This window comes from Balaenoptera musculus, chromosome 6 (assembly GCF_009873245.2).
Source record: "Balaenoptera musculus isolate JJ_BM4_2016_0621 chromosome 6, mBalMus1.pri.v3, whole genome shotgun sequence".
In the NCBI taxonomy this organism is placed as follows: Eukaryota; Metazoa; Chordata; class Mammalia; order Artiodactyla; family Balaenopteridae; genus Balaenoptera; species Balaenoptera musculus.
The window spans coordinates 84,811,829-84,831,147 of NC_045790.1; the positions used below are offsets into that span (position 1 = coordinate 84,811,829).

The 19,319-nt window shown below is 41.8% G+C and overlaps 1 protein-coding gene across 2 annotated transcripts in view; it reads left to right on the plus strand.

The window, feature by feature from the left end:
• Positions 1-19,319, plus strand: part of LOC118896920 (myb/SANT-like DNA-binding domain-containing protein 3) — a 166,893-nt gene that overhangs the window by 54,598 nt on the left and 92,976 nt on the right. Inside the window, exon 1 of one of the 2 annotated variants that reach the window (XM_036855551.1) lies at positions 431-1,065. The exons of the other annotated variant lie outside the window; for it this stretch is intronic. Within the exon in view, the coding sequence (XP_036711446.1) occupies positions 867-1,065 (199 nt within the window). The 5' untranslated portion in view covers positions 431-866. Of the gene's footprint in view, positions 1-430; positions 1,066-19,319 lie in introns of those variants that run through there. 2 annotated transcript variants of the gene reach the window in all.

Sequence of the window (19,319 nt, forward strand, 5' to 3'; positions counted from 1 at the left end):
CCATTTATCCCCATCTCTAAGAACTACAAAGCTGGAGTCAGAACTTGAGTTCCAATTCTGGGGTCCTGCCCGTTTCCTCGTAGGTGACCTTGTACAAGTCACCTTCACTTCTCCGCGGCTCAGTTTCTTCACCTAGAAAATAGCTATATCATAGACCACCTGCCCTTTTCCCACCCAGACTGCTGGGCTAAAGAAACGCTTCAAAAATGCTCGCAAAGGGCGGCAAAAACGTCTGTTAGGGTAATGCTTTCGGAGCCTCCTCGGCGCCCGCCAGCCCCCCGTGGCCGGACCGAAGGGCGACAGCACCTCCTGCCCCCCGCGCTCCCGCCCCGCCGCAGGAACAATAGCTCCCCCGGAGGCGGCGCCGGCCGCGGGCGGGGGCGGAGCTGCCGGCGCGAGCGCTGGGGGTGTGCGCGGGGCGGGGTCGCAGCCACCCCTCCCGCCGGCGGCTCTGTCACGCTCCTCTCACCGGGCGGGCCGGGGTCTTTGTGACGCGGCGGCGACGGCTGCGGACACAAAGGGAAGGCAAGCAGGCGAGCGAGGGCCTGGGCCTGCCCCCGCCCCGCGACCCCCGCCCCACGACCCCCTCCCACCGCGCGCGCGCCCGCTCGTCCCCCGGCCTCGGTCTCCCCGGCGCGGGCTCGAACCCTCGCGCGCACCCGTCCCGACCCTCCGACTCCGTCCCGAGCGCGGCGGGCCCGGGCCTGGCGGGCGCTGCGGGTGGGGCGGGGATGCTGGGGGGCTGCTCCCGGGCGCAGCGGCGCGGCTGGTAGTTGGCGCCGAGGCAGCGGCGGGGCTCCCGGCGCGCGGCTGGATGCCCGGGGCCTGCGCTTCCCTGCGCTTCCCGCCGTCCAGGGGCGCCAGTCATGGGCGCCGCGGCCGCTGAGGCGCCGCTCCGGCTGCCGGCCGCGCCCCCGCTCGCCTTCTGCTGCTACACGTCGGTGCTTCTGCTCTTCGCTTTCTCTCTGCCCGGGAGCCGTGCGTCCAACCAGCCCCCGGGTGGCGGCGGCGGCGGCGGCGGCGGGGACTGTCCCGGCGGCAAAGGCAAGAGCATCAACTGCTCAGGTAGGACTGGCCGAAGCGCGCCCCTGCGGCCCCTCCCTCCGCTCCCGCTGCCGCCTCCCTGCAGGTCCCCGCGACCCGGCTGGGCCGGGCCCGGGCGTGGGGGTCCCGGGAGCGGGGCCGAGGGTGAGCGAGGGCGCGGGGCAGGGCGCGAGCGCGCGGTGCGGGCTTGGGGACCGGCGTGGGGCCGGGGAGTGGCTGTGCGTGCGTCCGTGTGTGCCGGGTGGCTGGGCGCGGGCGGCCGGGAGTGTTGGGAGGAGGTGAGGCCCGGCCGGCGTAGGGGAGGCAGCGGCCGGGGCCCCCGGTGTGATCGTGGGTGTACACGCGGGAGCGCGTGTTTGTGTTGTGAAGGCTCAGGGGAGGGAGGGCGGCCCCAGGCAGGGATTTTCTGTGTGTATGTGTGACGGGGAGGGGCCAGGGGAGTGACCGTGCGCTGGGGAGATTCCTTCTTCGGGCACTCGGGTCTCAGAGGGGTCGTGTGGGTAAAGGGAACGGGTGGCCCAGAGGACGCAGATTGACCAAGTAGAGTGACAGTGTGTGTGTGTCTTTTGGGTTGAGAGGTGGGCGCTTGGAGCTTGGAGTGACCCCGGGTCTGTGGATATGAGCAGGGAAGGTCCTGGGGCCCGGGAAGTGACCCTCTGCTTTTGTGTGTTGCGCTGGGTGAAGCCAGGAGCTCTGGGATGTGCCGGGGGTATGCACTGAGCAGGAAGGGTGCGGGTCCTGGGGTGAACCTCGTTTGTGTCGATTCACAGGGAGGTTAGCTAGGGAATCATCCTGTGTAGGATTTGGCTAATAGAAAGAGGCAGTTAGGTCTCAGGGAGTGCCTCTGTGTAGCAAGGTGTGAGCCGGGTTAAGGTGGTGTGGAAAGAGGGAAGCGGTTCCGAGGGAGTGATCGTGTGCGTGCGTTTGTCTGCTTTGCGGGAGGGCCTGGAGGTTGGCAGCCACGGGAGCACGGGAGTGACCTCTCCCCTCTCTCCAAGGCCGTCTGCACCCCCGCAGCTGCTGGAAACAAAGAGCCTGCTGGGGACGAGACTGTGGAGGAGGGTATCCTGGCCGTGAAGTTCCCTTTTCCTTTCACAACGGGTCCCAGAGGAGCCCTGGGGCAAGGAGACGCTTCCAGGTCTCATTTAGGGGTGGGTAGGTCCTCCTGGAGCTGGCCTGGCGGATGCTAGTGATCATAAGCCACAGCCTTGCTAACTTGCCCTTTTATCAGTTCTCATTCTCCACTTGTCTTCTTTGAACCAAGGGTGGGAGAAGCAGCACGGGGGATGGGGGAGAGGGGGAAAGAGAGGGTGGACAGGCCACAGGGAATCTCGCTGGTCTGCCTGCCAGACAACCTTTGTACCCAAAGGGCTCTTGAAGGGGCATTGTTTTTGGGGGAGTGAGGAGGGAGCCAGAGGGCCTCAGCACAGATGCTTATGCTACCCTACATGAAGAAAACCTTTGGCCTGCTGTTAAGGTTTGAAGGTCTAAAAATCTTTTAATAATTTTCATAATGGCATGTTTTATGATGGGGGAGGAGTTAGCATAGTAAACAACAGTGTGTCCATTAAAACTTCTCCATCCATGAAATAACTTTTACTTTATTTTTCTAATTAAAAAAAACTTTATTTATTTTTGGCTGTGTTGGGTCTTCATTGCTGCGTGCCGGCTTTCTCTAGTTGGGGCTCACGGGCTTCTCTTGTTGTGGAGCACGGGCTCTAGGTGCACGGGTTTCAGTAGTAGTGGCACGCGGGCTTCAGTAGTTGTGGCTCCCGGGCTCTAGAGCGCAGGCTCAGTAGTTGTGGCACACGGGCTTAGTTGCTCCACGGCATATGGGATCTTCCTGGACCAGGGCTCGAACCCGTGTCCCCTGCACTGGCAGGCGGATTCGTAACCACTGCGCCACCAGGGAAGTCCCTATTTTTCTAATGTTAAGTGGAATATGGGATAATACTTCAACCATTAATCACACTTTAATGGTTAAAAATAAAAGTCATTTGTATAATAGAATGCCTTTTTGTAACAAATACTGGTTATCAAACTAGTAAGTGATCACACCATGTCAAAATGTTTTATGGGCTAATGTGCTTATTTGTTCTTGCTGAGCTAATTTGTCCTTAGCAAAATAAAGTGTGTATTGACGGATGTTTTTGTGTATGCATTCTAACTCTTTGTGGATAGTACAAGTTTTAAGAAAGGACATACAGGGCTGGAAACCCACATGGTGTGGAAAAAAGGGACTGATTTGGGGATTTTGGCTCTTGCTAAGCAACTGTGTGATTTGGAGCAAGTTACTTAATTTTTCTTAGTTTCCTCTTTTATTAAAAGAGGGATTTGGATTTAATAATATCTGAGTCTTCTTTCAAGGGTATATTGATATTTTGATATATATAACAGTAAATTAGGCTCATCAAATAAAATGTTTCCTAATGCTAAGATATACTTGAATAACTGGGTCTAAAGCTAGAGTTTTAACTAAATGATATTTGTAGATTCTTGTCCTAACTCTTTCTAGGATGAAGATCTGAGAATGATTCATATGAAAAATAAAATTTTTTAAAAAAATTAATTAATTTTTGGCTGTGTTGGGTCTTCGTTTCTGTGCGAGGGCTTTCTCTAGTTGCGGCAAGCGGGGGCCACTCTTCATCGCGGTGCGCGGGCCTCTCACTGTCACGGCCTCTCTTGTTACGGAGCACAGGCTCCAGACGCGCAGGCTCAGTAATTGTGGCTCACGGGCCTAGCTGCTCTGCGGCATGTGGGATCTTCCCAGACCAGGGCTCGAACCCGTGTCCCCTGCATTGGCAGGCAGATTCTCAACCAATGCGCCACCAGGGAAGCCCTAAAATTTTTAAAAATAAATTTATTTTTGGCTGCGTTGGGTCTTCATTGCTGTGCGTGGGCTTTCTCTAGTTGTGGTGAGAGGGGGCTGCTCTTCATTGCGGTGTGCGGGCTTCTCATTGCGGTGGCTTCTCTTGTTGCGGAGCACGGGCTCTAGGTGCACGGGCTTCAGTAGTTGTGGCACGTGGGCTCAGTAGTTGTGGCTCGCGGGCTCTAGAGCACAGGCTCAGTGGTTGTGGCGCACAGGCTTAGTTGCTCCGCGGCATGTGGGATCTTCCCGGACCAGGGATCGAACCCATGTCCCCTGCACTGGCAGGTGGATTCTTAACCACTGTGGCACTAGGGAAGCCCCGGAAAATAAATTTTTTAAAGTTGATTAATTAGAAAGCTATAATACTCCAGTCTGAACATAGGCATCTATTAATGCAGGTTGAGATTGTGCATAGATTTTTTTAGTAGCTTTTATTACCCAGGTATTTTCCGCAAAGTTTACTCCTTTACATGTTTGAGTTTTAAAATCTAAATGCTGGCCTTGACTCCCTGTTGATTTTCATTTTGGGTTTTGGACCATCATTTCAGCCTACTCTGACCTTTCTGAAGCCTGATTCTGTCTGGCTGTGTGAGTTGGGTCACTCACAGCTTTGTGGCCCTTGTAAATGTGAAGAGCAGATCTGTGGCTTTATTAAATTAATAGAAGTTGTCTAGATTGTGGAAAAGAATGGAACTATGTGATATTTTACTGCAGACTTCCTTCTAAATCGGTTGATGTTGATACATTAATCAACCAGATGTTCAGCCAGCTATGCATCCTCCTAGTTGCATTTAACAGATTTTTGAGCTTCTGCTGTTCAACATTTTCCCATTTTGTTCGCCAGCCTATCATTAAAAGATTCTGTCAGATTGTCTTGTTTGAATCAGTATATATATATGTCTGTATCATCCATTTTCCATTTTAGTAATCATATCAAAAAGCAAATGTCGTATAGTCTGCCTTAATCAAGAGCACATGGTGGCTTTTTCTTTTTATTGTGTTCAAAAACTTATTTACCCATTCTAGAGTTTTTCAGTGGATATGTGACAACTTTACTTATGGATTTTTTTTCTGGATTTCCATTTCTCCTTTTTTGAAAATTGAGAATGCATTCTCTCATTTCTGGTCTTCTGGCACCTTGTCAAAATAGCTTAGATAATCAGCAGTCAGATCTTAAAGTTTTTTCAGTACCATGGAGTATGATTTGTTTGGATCAGAAAGCAAATTCTTTTGAACTAGCTCTCTATTCCATTACTGTCCACTTTCCATGCCACTTACCTTAGATGTTAGCTTTGTTTTATCAGAGTTCTACCTTTCCTAGTTTGAAGGTCATGCTCTTTGGAGAAGATTACGTAAACAAAGAAGAAACTGAAAGGATCTGTATTATCCCTGTTATCTCTTGATATTACAACATCTTCCCTAAGCAATGGGCCCTTTGTTTATCTCTTCTTGTTCTAAACAAGACTTTAAAAAAAAATTGTCCTCTGTCTCAGTTCTCCACTCATTCTAGACTTTATATTTATTGTTTCGATTTTATATCTTTTTATTTGTACTTATTCTTTTAAAAATCTAACTTATCAGAAAGCTCCATGTTCATCCAAAGAGAAAAAAGTTTGGAAATACAGGATTTATGTGAAGAAAAATGAACCTTGAACCCAGGAGACCAGGTAACCTTAGACATGCCCCCCCTCCCCCTTTTTTTCATTTATAATGTGAAGATAATGATAATAGTCTTTTTTGGCTCTAGGGTGTTAGAGAAGAAAAAATGAGGCTAAACATGTGAGACATAGATGTCTTAGGGAATGGGGTTAAAGAGAAAGAAAAACATTCAGAGAGACCAACAAGCTGCATTGGTGAGAGACGTAAGGTGGAGAATTTGAAGTAGGTTTTTAAAATGTCACGGGAATTAGAAGTGGATCCTCTGGATTGTGGTGGTGGTAAGGATGGTATAAATGGATGATATAAACTTCAGATTAAGAGAAGTGCCTTGTTGAGAAATTAAGGAAACACTCCCATTTACCATCACATCAAAAAGAATAAAATACCTAGGAATAAACCTACCTAAGGAGGCAAAAGACCTATATTCCAAAAACTGTAAGACGCCGATGAAAGAAATTGAAATGACACAACAGATGGAAGGATATACTGTGTTCTTGGGCTGGAAGAATCAATGTTGTTAAAATGACCATACTGGGACTTCCCTGATGGCACAGTGATTAAGAATCCTGCCAATGCAGGAGACACAGGTTCGATCCCTGGTCTGGGAAGATCCCACATGCTGCGGAGCAACTAAGGCCGTACGCCACAGCTACTGAGCCTGCGCTCTAGAGCCCGTGAGCCACAACTACTGCGGCCCACACGCCTAGAGCACGTGCTCTGCAGCAACAGAAGCCACCGCAATGAGAAGCACATGCACCGCAACAAAGAGTAGCCCCCACTTGCCGCAGCTAGAGAAAGCCTGCACACAGCAACGAAGACCCAACGCAGCCAAAAATAAATAAATTAAAAAATAAATAAATAAGTAAAATGACCATACTATCCAAGGCAATCTACAGATTCAGTGCAATCCCTATCAAGTTACCAATGCATTTTTCATAGAAATAGAACAAAAAATTTTAAAATCTGTATGGAAACACAAAAGACCCTGAATAGCCAAAGCAATGTTGAGAAAGAAGAGCGGTGCTGGAGGAATTACACTCCCTGACTTCAGACTATACTACAAAGCTACAATAATCAAAACAGTATGGTACTGGCACAAAAATAGACATATAGATCAATGGAACAGGATAGAAAGCCCAGAAATAAACCTATGCACTTATGGTCAAATAATCTATGACAAAGGCAAGAATATACAATGGTCTCTTCAACAAGTGGTGCTGGGAAAACTGCACAGCTATGTGTAAAATAATGAAATTGGAAGGAATTCCCTGGTGGTCATGGTTAGGACTCGGCACTTTCACTGCTGGGGCTCAAGTTTGATCCCTGGTCAGGGAACTAAGATCCTGCAAGCTGTGTGGCATGGCAAAAAATAAACAAACAAACAAATAAACAAAAAAATGAAATTAGAACATTCTCTAACCCCATGTACAAAAGTAAACTAAAAATGGATTAAAGACCTAAATGTAAGACCAGATACTATAAAATGCATAGAGAAAAACATAGGCAGAATACTCTTTGACATAAATTGCAGCAATATTTTTTTGGATCCATCTCCTAGAGTAATGGAAATAAAAAGAAAAATAAACAAATGGGACCTAAGAGAAGTGCCTTGTTAGTGGCAATTCAGGATTTTGGGGAATAAAAAGTGAATTTTTCCTAATTAGTATAAAATCTTGATCAGAACACTTCTAGATCCCTGGTATGTAATATGTGGGTGTTTATTAACTTATTTAATGAAACTTGATTGAATACCTGCTTAGTATAACCTAATATACTAGATATTAAGGGAATATATGAGAGGTCATCTCTGCCTTCAAGGGCCTTATGTTCCAACAGAGGTGGTTAGTTAGCCTCTTATAAATATACACAGGAAATTTCTATTTACTAGACCTGGGCTTTCTCCCTCTTCCCTCCACCCCACTCAAAAGTAAGCATTTATTGAACACTGACAGCATTGGAATTTTTAAAAGGTGTACAGTTAAGTGATTTTTAGTATAGTCACAAAGTTGTACTGTCATCACCACTATCTAATTCCAGGACATTTCACCCCAAAAAGAAGTCCCATACCTATTAACAGTGATTCCATGTTCCTCTTTCCCCCCAGCCCTTAGCAACTACTAATCTTGTTTCTGACGTTATGGATCTACCTATTTTGGACGTTGCATATAAATGGAATCATACAGTATGTGGCCTTTTGTGTTTGGCTTCTTTCACTTAGCCTGACATTTTCAGGAGTCATCCATGTTGTAGCATGTATCAGAACTTTATTCCTTTTTATGGTTGAGTAATATTCCACAGTATGGATGTATATGGCACATTTTGTTTTTCTGTCAGTTGATGGACATTTGGGTTGTTTACACTTTTTGGCTGTTATGAAAAATGCTGCTGTGAACATTCATGTACAAGTCTTTGTCTGGACATATGTTTTCAATTTTCTTGTTTAACTCTAACATTTTGAGGAACTAGCAAACTTTCCTAAAGGAGCTGCAACCATTTTAGATTTTCCCCAGCACTGTATGAGGGTTCCAGTTTCTCCACATCCTCTCCAATACTTGTTATTGTCTTTTTGATTATAGTCATCCTAGTTGGAGTCCTAGTTGAAGTTGTGGATCAATGTGGTTTCGATTTGCATTTCCCTAATGATGTTGAGCACATTTTTATATGCGTAACGGCCATTTATATACCTTGTTTGGAAGAATGTCTATTCAGATCCTTTGCTGGGCTTGATTTTAACTTTCTGTATTAAACATTCCGTTAGTAAACCATACTGTCCAAATCCCACAGCACACAAATGCTCCAGCGGTAGGTTAACTCTGGTTTGTCTGTGTATCATTTGATTTCTCTGCTTACCAAGAATCAGTTGTGTTTGTTCTCAGATTTACTTATACCACTGGTACTTGTGAGTATAAATTAATAAATATTACTCAAGTAGATGAAATGTGAATGCACGAGGAATTGTTTTTATGCATTGCTTTGGAAAGACTTGATAAAGGCATGAAGCTGAAAGAATTGCCTTTCAATGAATTACATTGTGGTCAAGACAGCTGAAACAGATTGGGGAAACCTTATAAATCTCTGGAAGGACTCTGCTCCTAGAAAACTTTGCAAGTATTTTCAAGTCCTGTTCTACTGTAAAAGAGAGGAAAACGGACATTGTAGATAATGGATTATGAGTGTGGTTTATCCAAGGAAGGGGGGAGCTGCATTTGGCAGACCCAAAGGTCTTGATGCTACATGGGGAAATAAATGTACATTTATATGTTTAAAGTTAAAAATGGTTATAATATGTATGTGTCATTTTAAAAAATGATTCCTTGCTCTACCTGACTTTTATGATTAATTCATCAGTGAGAGTTTTCACTATTCAAGGTGCCCTAAGGAAGATACAGATAAAGTGTTGAGGAAATGAATAATTCTGATTTCTAGGAATCAAAACAATGCTTTCTCGGAATAAGTGACACTCTAGCTGGGCTTTACAGGCAGAATGTCAGGCTGAAACACCAGCCCCACTTTTGCCTGAGGCCTTTGCTGTTGATGTTCCTTTTGCCTGTAACCTTCTTGTCCCAGTTATTTATCCCCTCAGCTCCTTCACGTCTTTAATATCACTTTCAAAATGATGCCTTAAAATCGCACCCTTTTCCACCTTCCACCCCTTCTGCCCCTCTCCCACTCTAATCCTCATTTATGTTTTCTTCCTGCTCCAAAGCACCTTTTTCTGTGTGACCTGTTATACATGTTACTTATTCTCCGACTCCTCTGTGTAGATCCATGAAGGCAGGGATTTTTGTCTGTTTCTTTCACTGCTGTATTATCTGTGCCTAGAACTGTGTCTGGCACAAAATTAGATGCCCATCTCATAGATATATATATTTTAAATTAATTAATTTATTTCATTAATTTATTTTTGGCTGTGTTGGGTCTTTGTTGCTGCATGCGGACTTTCTCTAGTTGAGGCGAGTGGGGTCTACTCTTCGTTGCAGTGCACGGGCTTCTCATTGCGGTGGCTTCTCTTGTTGCGGAGCATGGGCTCTAGGGCGCGCAGGCTTCAGTAGTTGTGGCATGTGGGCTCAGTAGTTGTAGCTCGTGGGCTCTAGAGTGCAGGCTCAGTAGTTGTGGCGCATGGGCTTAGCTACTCCGCGGCATGTGGGATCTTCCCGGACCAGGACTCGAACCCGTGTACCCTGCATTGGCAGGCGGATTCTTAACCACTGCGCCACCAGGGAAGCCCCCCATCTCATATTTATTTGAGGAATTAATGACTGAATGAACGTAGAACCTGAGAAGAGTTGGAAAGGGTATTCTCTGGGCCATGGGAATGGTGTTGGAAAAGGTACAAAGATGCGACAGCGAGGGGAATATTTGGGGATACTGGGATGTGGGGATTAAGGCAGGAGGTGAGTCGCACAACTGCCACCATGTTAGAGGAAGGCCTTGAAGACTGAGCTGAAGATTTGGCACTTGCTCTGAAGACAAAGGGAAACTTAAAGGATTCGAGTGACATTGTGGTTTTAGAAAACAAAGTCTGGAATTGTTGAAGATGAAAGGGAGGAGGGAAGAGACTGGGAGTATGGTGAAAGATAACAATAGTAGAGATGGGGAGAACTCAGAGGACTTGTTTGGCCTGCACTGTATTTTTAAAAATTGCATTGGTTGTTAACCATTAAAAATCTTGAGGTGTCACTTAAAAATCTGGATTGTGGTCTGCCCTTCTAAACTTGGAGGTATTAGTAACATTAGGCTCTTGCCACGTGGCAAAAATCCTCCAGAGTTGTCTAGTGCGGCATCAGCTGTTCACTTTGTTAGTCCCTACCCAGCCATCCTTTCACTGACCTTTTTCTCCCTTAGCTTCTGGATCACCTGCCATAGGAGGCGGGATGAACTGTGATGCTCTTGATTTGGGATGGAGAGCCTGTTTGGAGGAGGGTCAAATTGGTGTGTATTCCTTCCCTCATTCCTGTTACTCACCATCACCAACTTAAATGCAAATCCTTATTTCTGCAGTTTCAAACCCTTACCATCTGAGCACCTCTCCTGCCTGTAGTCCTTGCAACTTCTGCTGCACTCTGTTCTTTTTTTTTTTTTTTTTAACATCTTTGTTGGAGTATAATTGCTTTACAATGGTGTGTTAGTTTCTGCTTTATAACAAAGTGAATCAGCTATACATATACATACATCCCCATATCTCCTCCCTCTTGCGTCTCCTTCCCACCCTCCCTATCTCACCCCTCTAGGTGGTTACAAAGCACCGAGCTGATCTCCCTGTGCTATGCGGCTGCTTCCCGCTAGCTATCTATTTTACATTTGGTAGTGTATATATGTCCATGCCACTCTCTCACTTCGTCCCAGCTTATCCTTCCCCTTTCCCGTGTCCTCAAGTCCATTCTCTACGTCTGCGTCTTTATTCCTGTCCTGCCCCTAGGTTCTTAAGAATCATTTTTTTTTTTTTAGATTACATATATATGTGTTAGCATACGGTATTTGTTTTTCTCTTTCTGACTTACTTCACTCCGTATGACAGACTCTGGGTCCATCCACCTCACTACAAATAGCTCAATTTTGTTTCTTTTTATGGCTGAGTAATATTCCATTGTATATATGTGCCACATCTTCTTTATCCATTCATCTGTTGATGGACACTTAGGTTGCTTCCATGTCCTGGCTATTGTAAATAGAGCTGCAATGAACATTGTGGTACATGACTCTTGTTGAATTATGGTTTTCTCAGGGTATATGCCCAGCAGTGGGATTGCTGGGTCGTATGGTAGTTCTATTTTTAGTTTTTTAAGGAACCGCCATACTGTTCTCCATAGTGGCTGTATCAATTTACATTCCCACCAACAGTGCTGCACTCTGTTCTTTTCCTTCTCAACCTTTGCCTTGAATCCATCTCCTACCTCTTCGTATTTGAAAGCTACCCTGCTATCTCTGACTATACATTTTCCTTGAAACACTCTCTAATGATATTTTTATCATATTTAGTTTTCCTTTATTAATTTTATATCTTAGTTTTAGTACTTCCTCTTTTTCAACTTTCCCTTTTTTTCTTTCTAAATTCTTGTGGTGGAAACAGATCATTGGTTTTTTTTTCCCTTAAGACCACAGGCATTTATGATAACATTCCTTTCATCATTGTTGTAAAATTTATGAATTTAGATACGTTACAGATAGATTGTTTTGCGGTTTTGCATTATGGTCTAAGAATGTGTCATAGAATTTCTAGATTTTCACATTAGAACTAGCTGTGCCTCTGCGTTCTAGTATGAGAACACATTTTATGAAATATACTTGTACCTCAGAAAAGAAAGTGTTATTTCCTTGGCTTCATAGTCTCCTATTATATAACTATTAATTTTACTTAAACTTAAAAAATTTTTTTGAATTTCAAACTTTGAGATAAGTTGATGTAGTATACCCAGATTTCCCAATTAAGATTTCACCACATTTGCTCTATCATAGTCTCTTTCTGTATCTAAGTCTATCTATCTCTATCTCTATCTATATGTATGTGTGTCTCTATCTACCTTACATCTATATCTGTATCTATATTATATCTATATCTATGTATCTAAATCTTTCTTTTCTGAACCTGACTCTGCCAAGTTGGCTCCTACCAAGGGAAATGGTTTAATTTATGCTTTATATCAGTTCTGTACTTTTAATTCTTTGTGTTGTCATCTATTGTTAATGAAACATTGAAGCCTCCAGTTATGATACAGGTTTATTTTTCACAATTTTTCTTATATTTTTGTTATTCTCATAGGGACATATACATTGAATAGTTTTTGTCTCATTTTTTGTTGTACTTTTTATTTTTGTGCAAGGCAGATTTAAAGAATCTCCTGAAGTCATAATGTTGCCCATCCCTTTTTGGATTTGTGTTTGTTTTTTAGTTTTAAGTGTTGGGATTTGTTTCCCGATGTATATGTAGACCATTCTACTTTCATAGGTATTCAGCCCATTTACAGTAAGTGAAGTAATTATGATATTTGTGCTACCCTCCATTTTCGTGATTATCTTTTAAAATGTAAAATCCAGTTGTTTTTAGTATAGCCACAGGTTGTGCAAGCATCACCACAATCAATTTTGGAACATTTTTTTCCTCCCCAAAAGAGACCTCATATTCTTTAGCAGTCACTCCCCAAACCCCACTCCCACAGCCCTAGGCAACCACTAATCTATCTTTTGCTGTAGATTTGCCTATTTTAGACATTGCATATAAGTGGAATCATACAATATGTGGCCTTTGGTGATTGGCTTCTTTCACTTAGCATAATGTTTTCAAGGTTCATCCATGTCATAGCATGTATCAGAATTTCATTCCTCTTTATGACCAAATAATAGTTCATTGTATGGATAATACCATGTTCTGTTTATCCATTCATCACCTGATGGACATTTGGTTTGTTTCTACTTTTGAGCTATTATGAATAATGCCGCTATGAACATTCATGTACACTTTTTTGTGTGGACATATGTTTTCAGTTTTCTTGGGTACATACCTAGGAGTAGAATTGCTGGGTCACATGGTAAGTCTATGTTTAACATTTTGAGGAACTGCCAAACTGTTTTCCAAAGTGGCTGCACTGTTTTACATTTTCACCAGCAATGTGTGAGGGTTCTAATTTCTCCATATTCTGGCCAATACTTGTTATTGTCTTTTTTATTATAACCAACCATCTTTTAAGTTCATATATGTTATCCCTCATTTCCCCTATATATGTGATTTCTCTAATGGCGTGTAAATTTTCAATTTTTTAAAAGCTGAATTGGGAGATACTGTCAACCCATTTACCTCCTCCTTCCCTCTCCCCCCTTTTTTACATTATTAGAAACATTGTTTTAGCAGAACTGTTTTCATTATTCTTACTGTTAATTCCATTATTAGCTTCTCTCATGGGAGAAATGAAGTATTTAGGAGTTTGCATATTTTTCTTCTCATGCACTTTGAAATTCTATGTTTAAATCTTAAAACTCCCTCAGTATTTGCTTTTAGTTTATTAGATGATTTACTGTTAATCTTTTGTTACTATTTGAATCTATTTCCTTTTACAAGTGTCATGTATTTTTCATGGCTCAGTAGTTTCATCATTTTTTGAATTCTGAAGTTCTTAACATATTCTTCTGCCTTCAGAAACTTTTTAGCCATGGCGCCATTCCTCTCATTTTTGTGCAAATATTCTGAGTCTTTCTTTTCCATGGTTTAAAAAAAAAAAAAAGCAAAGAAAAGAAAAGAAAAAGGAAAAAAAACCCACACCTTTTTTCTTTGTTATAAAGGCATATTTGTTTGATATAAGAAATTTGAGGAATATGGAAAAATGTAAAGAAGAAGTCTGTGATGATTGCCATTCTCCTCTGCAGTATCTTAATGTTTATGCTGAAACGATTTCAATTTATACCAGAAAAAGTTTGAACTTTTTCCTTGATATTAGTGTTTGCTTTGGCATATCCTGTTTAACCTGGAGCCACTATTGTTCACAGGACAGATCTTTTGGAATTTTTAAGTTTAGCTTATTTTGCCTTGTCAGCTTTCGTATAATACTGTTTTACAAGTGAATCTAAACTGCTGATATTTCTATTTCAATTCTGTTGTTTATAGCCTTATTGTATATTTAGATCCTCTATTGTTCACAAGTCAGCTCAGTCTTTTAGTGTCTTGTGTTCATCTTTTCATAGTTTTTTTCTCTTTAAAGTAGTTTGAGATATTTTTTAGATGGTGCCATTATGTTTACCTTTGTTTCCATCTCCATGTTCAGAACATAAGTGCTTCCTAATTACCATTTAATTAAACTTAGTTTTTTAAAAAAATTATTCACTATTTTATAACAGTTTGCCATGGTTTAAGGTTGTGGTTGTATCAGAGTTTCTGTCCCAAAGGGGAGAAGTAACCTTTACAATTTCCAGTGGTCTTTTGTAAAGATGTCATTTAATCTTTGCAACCCTGTGAGGAGGGATTATTATACCCATTTTTACTCTAGGGAACTGGGATTTCTCAGAGAGATTTAGTGTTGGCCAAGATTATATAGTTACTTAATCAAATAATCAAAACTCTGACTCTGGAGCTCTTTCTAATGCACCAGAGTTTGTGAAGTCCTTTTAAAGTTCTCTTTTAAAATAGTTAATATCAGTTTCTTCAGTGCCAATTTGCAGGTTGTTTTGTAGATTTTTGTCCTTGTGGGTGACTTCTGGGTTCTGGCTACCTCCCATTCCATTTGGTATTGCAGACACTAAGGAATAGTGGTTTGAAATAGAGCCAGAGATGGGAATTCCCTGGCAGTCCAGTAGTTAGGACTCAGTACTTTCACTGCTGTGGACCCAGGTTCGATCCCTGGTCGGGGAACTAAGATTCCACAAGCCTTGTGGAGGGGCCAAAAAAAGAAAAAAAAAAAGAAAAAAAGAAATAGAACCAGAGAGTGTTTTTTTGTAATTAGATTTATTTATTGATATTTTAAATTTTTTGATGGAGGAAATACACTGAATATACATGCAGAATTTTAAAATACTTATGTAAACATGTATATGTTGCAAAATATAAATTGCATTATAACTATATAGCTTATTTATTTTTCTTTATTTTTTTGGCTGCGTTGGGTCTTAGCTGTGGCATGCAGGCTCTTCGTTGAAGGATGTGGGATCTTTCTTTGCGACGAGGGCTCTTCGTTGTGGTGCACGGGCTTCCTTCTAGTTGTGGTGTGCGGGTTTTCTCTCTCTAGTTGTGGTGCGTGGGCTCCAGAGCTCGTGGGCTCTGTAGTTTGCGGCATGCAGGCTCTAGTTGAGGCGCGAGGGCTCAGCAGTTGTGGCGTGCGGGCTTAGTTGCCCTGCGGCACGTGGGATGTTAGTTCCCCGACCAGGGATCCAATCCGCCTCCCCTGAATTGGAAGGCGGATTCTTTACCACTGGACCACCAGGGAAGTCCCTATATAGTTTTATAACCTGCTTTTTTTCACTTCATAATGGATTTTGGTCTTTCCATATCAGTGTATGTGTTTCTGCTGCATACTTTCATGGCTGCATACTATTTCATCAATAACTTATTTAATTAATTCCCAACATATGGACACTTAGGGTTTTTTCCACTTTGCTGCTATAAAAAAAAAAAAGCTGATGTTACCAATCTTGTACCTACATTTTTATATGTTTTGTCTTCTATCCCTATCATAATTTCCTAGGAATAGAATTGTGGGGTTAAGGCATAGAGACAATTAAAATTACCATGTATACAGCCATATTATCCTGTGAGAGGTTCTGCCAATTTATACTTTTATAGTTGGTTTGAGTGCTTATTTTCCACACCTTCTCCAGAGCTGGTGTTAATAAAAAAATAATAGCAAACACTTAACATAGCACTTAACGACGTGTCATGCACTGCTCTGAGTGCTTTCCCTATCTTTATTTAATCCTTCATCAACATTATGAGATGGGTACTGTTATTGTCCCTAGTGTTATTGTCCCCATTTTACAGATGAGGGAATGGAGGCACAGAGTGGTAAATTACTAAGGTGTCACATAGCTGATAAGTGACAGAGCCAGGATACTGATCTAGGAGGTCTGATTCTACGGTCTGCCTCTTAAACACTGAATTATAATGCCTGTTCATTTTTTTTTTTTAATTTAGGTAACATGGTTATTTTCTCTGATTCTTAAACTTTTAAATTTTTTATTGAGATATAAATTCACATAACATAAAGCTCACCATTTTAAAGTATACAATTCAGTGTTTTTTAATGTATTCAGTATGTTATGCAACCATCACCACTATCTACTATCTAATTACAAAGCATTTCCATTGCCCCCAAAAAGAATTTCCATACCTATTAACAGTCCCAATACTCTTCTGTCCCTGTCCCCTGGCAACCATATAGGACTTCAGTTTATGGATCTGTGAGAGTGAAGCACACAGGTTTGCTAAGCTAGTGAGAAATAGTAAGGGAGAGAGTGTTGAAGTTCGAGATCTTTGATAGGGCTAGAAAGACCCTGGGTACCATTAATACCCAGCTCGAGATCTAGGTATTTCTTTCTGATCCTGCAATAGACTGTCCTCCCCATCACCTTGCCTGAAGCAAACTGACATAGAGGCATTTAGAATTGAAGTAGGCAGCAGGGAATGATTGTAGGTGTTGGGGTAGAGGATTGACATGATCAAAGTGGTGTTTAACAAAGGGTGGTTTGGCAGTAGTGTGCAGAATGGGATGAAAAGTATTGGAGTCAGATAATTATGTGGCACATGTGAATTTCTTTCGTTAAATATAGCTTGGAGAACTTTTAGTCATCTCTGCTGTGGATGCTGTTTAATATTAATGTAAACTGCTTTTGGTTTTATATCATGAAGTATGAGTACAGTTTATTTTCCCCCTCATATCTTTATAGCAGAAAATCACTAATGTAATATGGTTAATTTAGTAAACAAGTTGAAGAGAATTTAATTCCTAATTCATCTCATTTGCTGAGACTGAAGTCAACATTTACTAGTTAGATCTGTTGTTTGATTTTCAATGATTTGTGTCATTAAAGGTATCTCTCAAACTGGTCTGGGGAAAGAGAGGAAGTGAATCTTTGTTGTATACCTACTTGTTCTAGGCACTGTTGCTTTTTAATACATTATCTCATCTAATCATTACAATACCTAGGGAAGGTGGTATACTCTACAGTGTGAAGCACCAGCATGTGAACCTGGCCCGTATTGACCCCCAGACTCACGCTTTGTCCATTGTATGGCAAGCTGTCTCTGGGGTTGTTTGAAATCACATTGAGTCTTTTCCCCCATTAAATATAACTGGTATAGAAACTTTTAAAGAGAAAAAATCATCCATGTTCAACTGGTGCAAACACAGCCCCTGTTAACCAATTTTTGTTTTTTCCTGGCTGGATTTTCCTGTATGTGTTTGTTATACATTATCTTGGTGTATGTGTATAGCTTTGTCTTCTGCCTTTTCACTTGACATTCATCAGCTATTTCCACATTGCTATATAATATACACAGCCTTCTAAACAGCTGTTTAATGTTTCATGGCTGTGTCACACCATTTCCTGGTGATATTTTAATGTTTAAATATTTAATATTTAAACATTAAATATTCTTAATATTTCCACTGTTTTCAGTGTAGAGATCATGGAACTGTCTTGTAGGCAGTTGGATATGGGGTCATGAACAAGCTGGGGTTTTTCTGGGAGTGAAAGCATCCTACAGGGGTCCTGTAAGACTGGATTGGTATACAGGTTTTCCCAAATACTATTAACATCTAGAGAATGAGAATAAACCCATTGAAATTTTCTTAAGAACAAGGTACAAAGTTCGAACATGTCCTGAAGGGGAGTCAATAAGGAGTCAACTGGCGATGAACTGAAAATTTCCACGTGTTGATAAGTACTTAAAGAATACTTATCGTTAAGTATTATTTAAGTATTCATTTATAGGACTTTGCCCAACAGTGCTCTGAAGGCTAGAAATAGCACTGGCAAAAGCAGATGAAATGGCTTTAATAAGGTTGGGGAAAAGCAACTGAAGACTTGAGTGGTGGGAGTGCATGAGAATGCTGAGAGAGAAGAAGTAAAATGAGATATCACAACGGGATGGCTGAGGGCAGAATATTTTTATATATGGTAGGAGCCGTCTTGTCTCAGTGCTTTAAGATTCTGGTAGTTGGTTAATCAAAGTTTTTTAAGTGTGGAGTCACAAAATAATTCATAAATGCATGTAGCATTTTAACTTAAAAATATATATTTATTAAACAGTATTTTGAAAGAGGGCCCAGAATTTTTCTTTGAGAATAGCTGGAATTTCCCCTTTCTTGAATAAACCAGATTCATAATGCATTGAGTACACATTCCAGTTTTAATGTCTTTAAAAAGGAACTTAAAGACTTGTGGATACAAAAATCTAGATTTTTATCTTGCCTACACCTAAGGCAATAGCTATTTGTAAAACGCAACTCATCTTAAGTCTTTCTGTAGCATTCAATTTTGCTTTCATAGAAACAATTTATTTTCACTCTTATGAAGAGTTGAAACCACAGAATTACAATAACAAATACAGTTGGCATACACAAGCTGTATAACATACATAACTGACTCTTGAAGCACAAGAGCTGCTCTCCTGGTTGGAGCTAAAGTACTCATGAATGTTCTAGAGAGTGACCTAGTAGCCTTGAGGATTCATTGAGCCATGGGCATTGGTTTGTATGTTTTACAGAGAAAAGCACACTTTGGTTAATCTGGAGAGTTGATTAAATTGGGAATAAATTCTAAGAGTGACATGGACTGAGCAGTAGGAGAAGGGAAAAGGAGTGATTAAAAGGGAAGTGGTCAGAGAGTTGGGGGGATAATCAAGATTATTAGTTTGGAAGGGGAGGCCAGGTGTGTCAACTACTGTAGAAAGGTCAAGAAAAGAGTTGTAAGACTAAGAAAAAAGGTATGGATCTTTAGAATAGAGGTCATGTTGACCTTTGATAGAGTTTTGATATGAAGGGGGAAGAAGCCAGGCTTGCTAGAGGTTAAGACATTATTAAAGGAGGGGCACCCACTCTGAGCCAGGACTTGACATAAACTTGGAGGCAATATATTTAGGTCCTCCTGTTGAAATGAAAAACAGCCGTAGTAATGTGCAGAGATCTTGCAGATTGCTGCTTATTTGACTCACTTTCTTTATAATGATTGTGTTAGAGAATTGAATGTAAAGCCTTTCATTTTATCTTTTATAGTGGATCTAACCCGGGGGTGATTTTGTTCCCTAGGGGACGTTTCGTAATGTTGA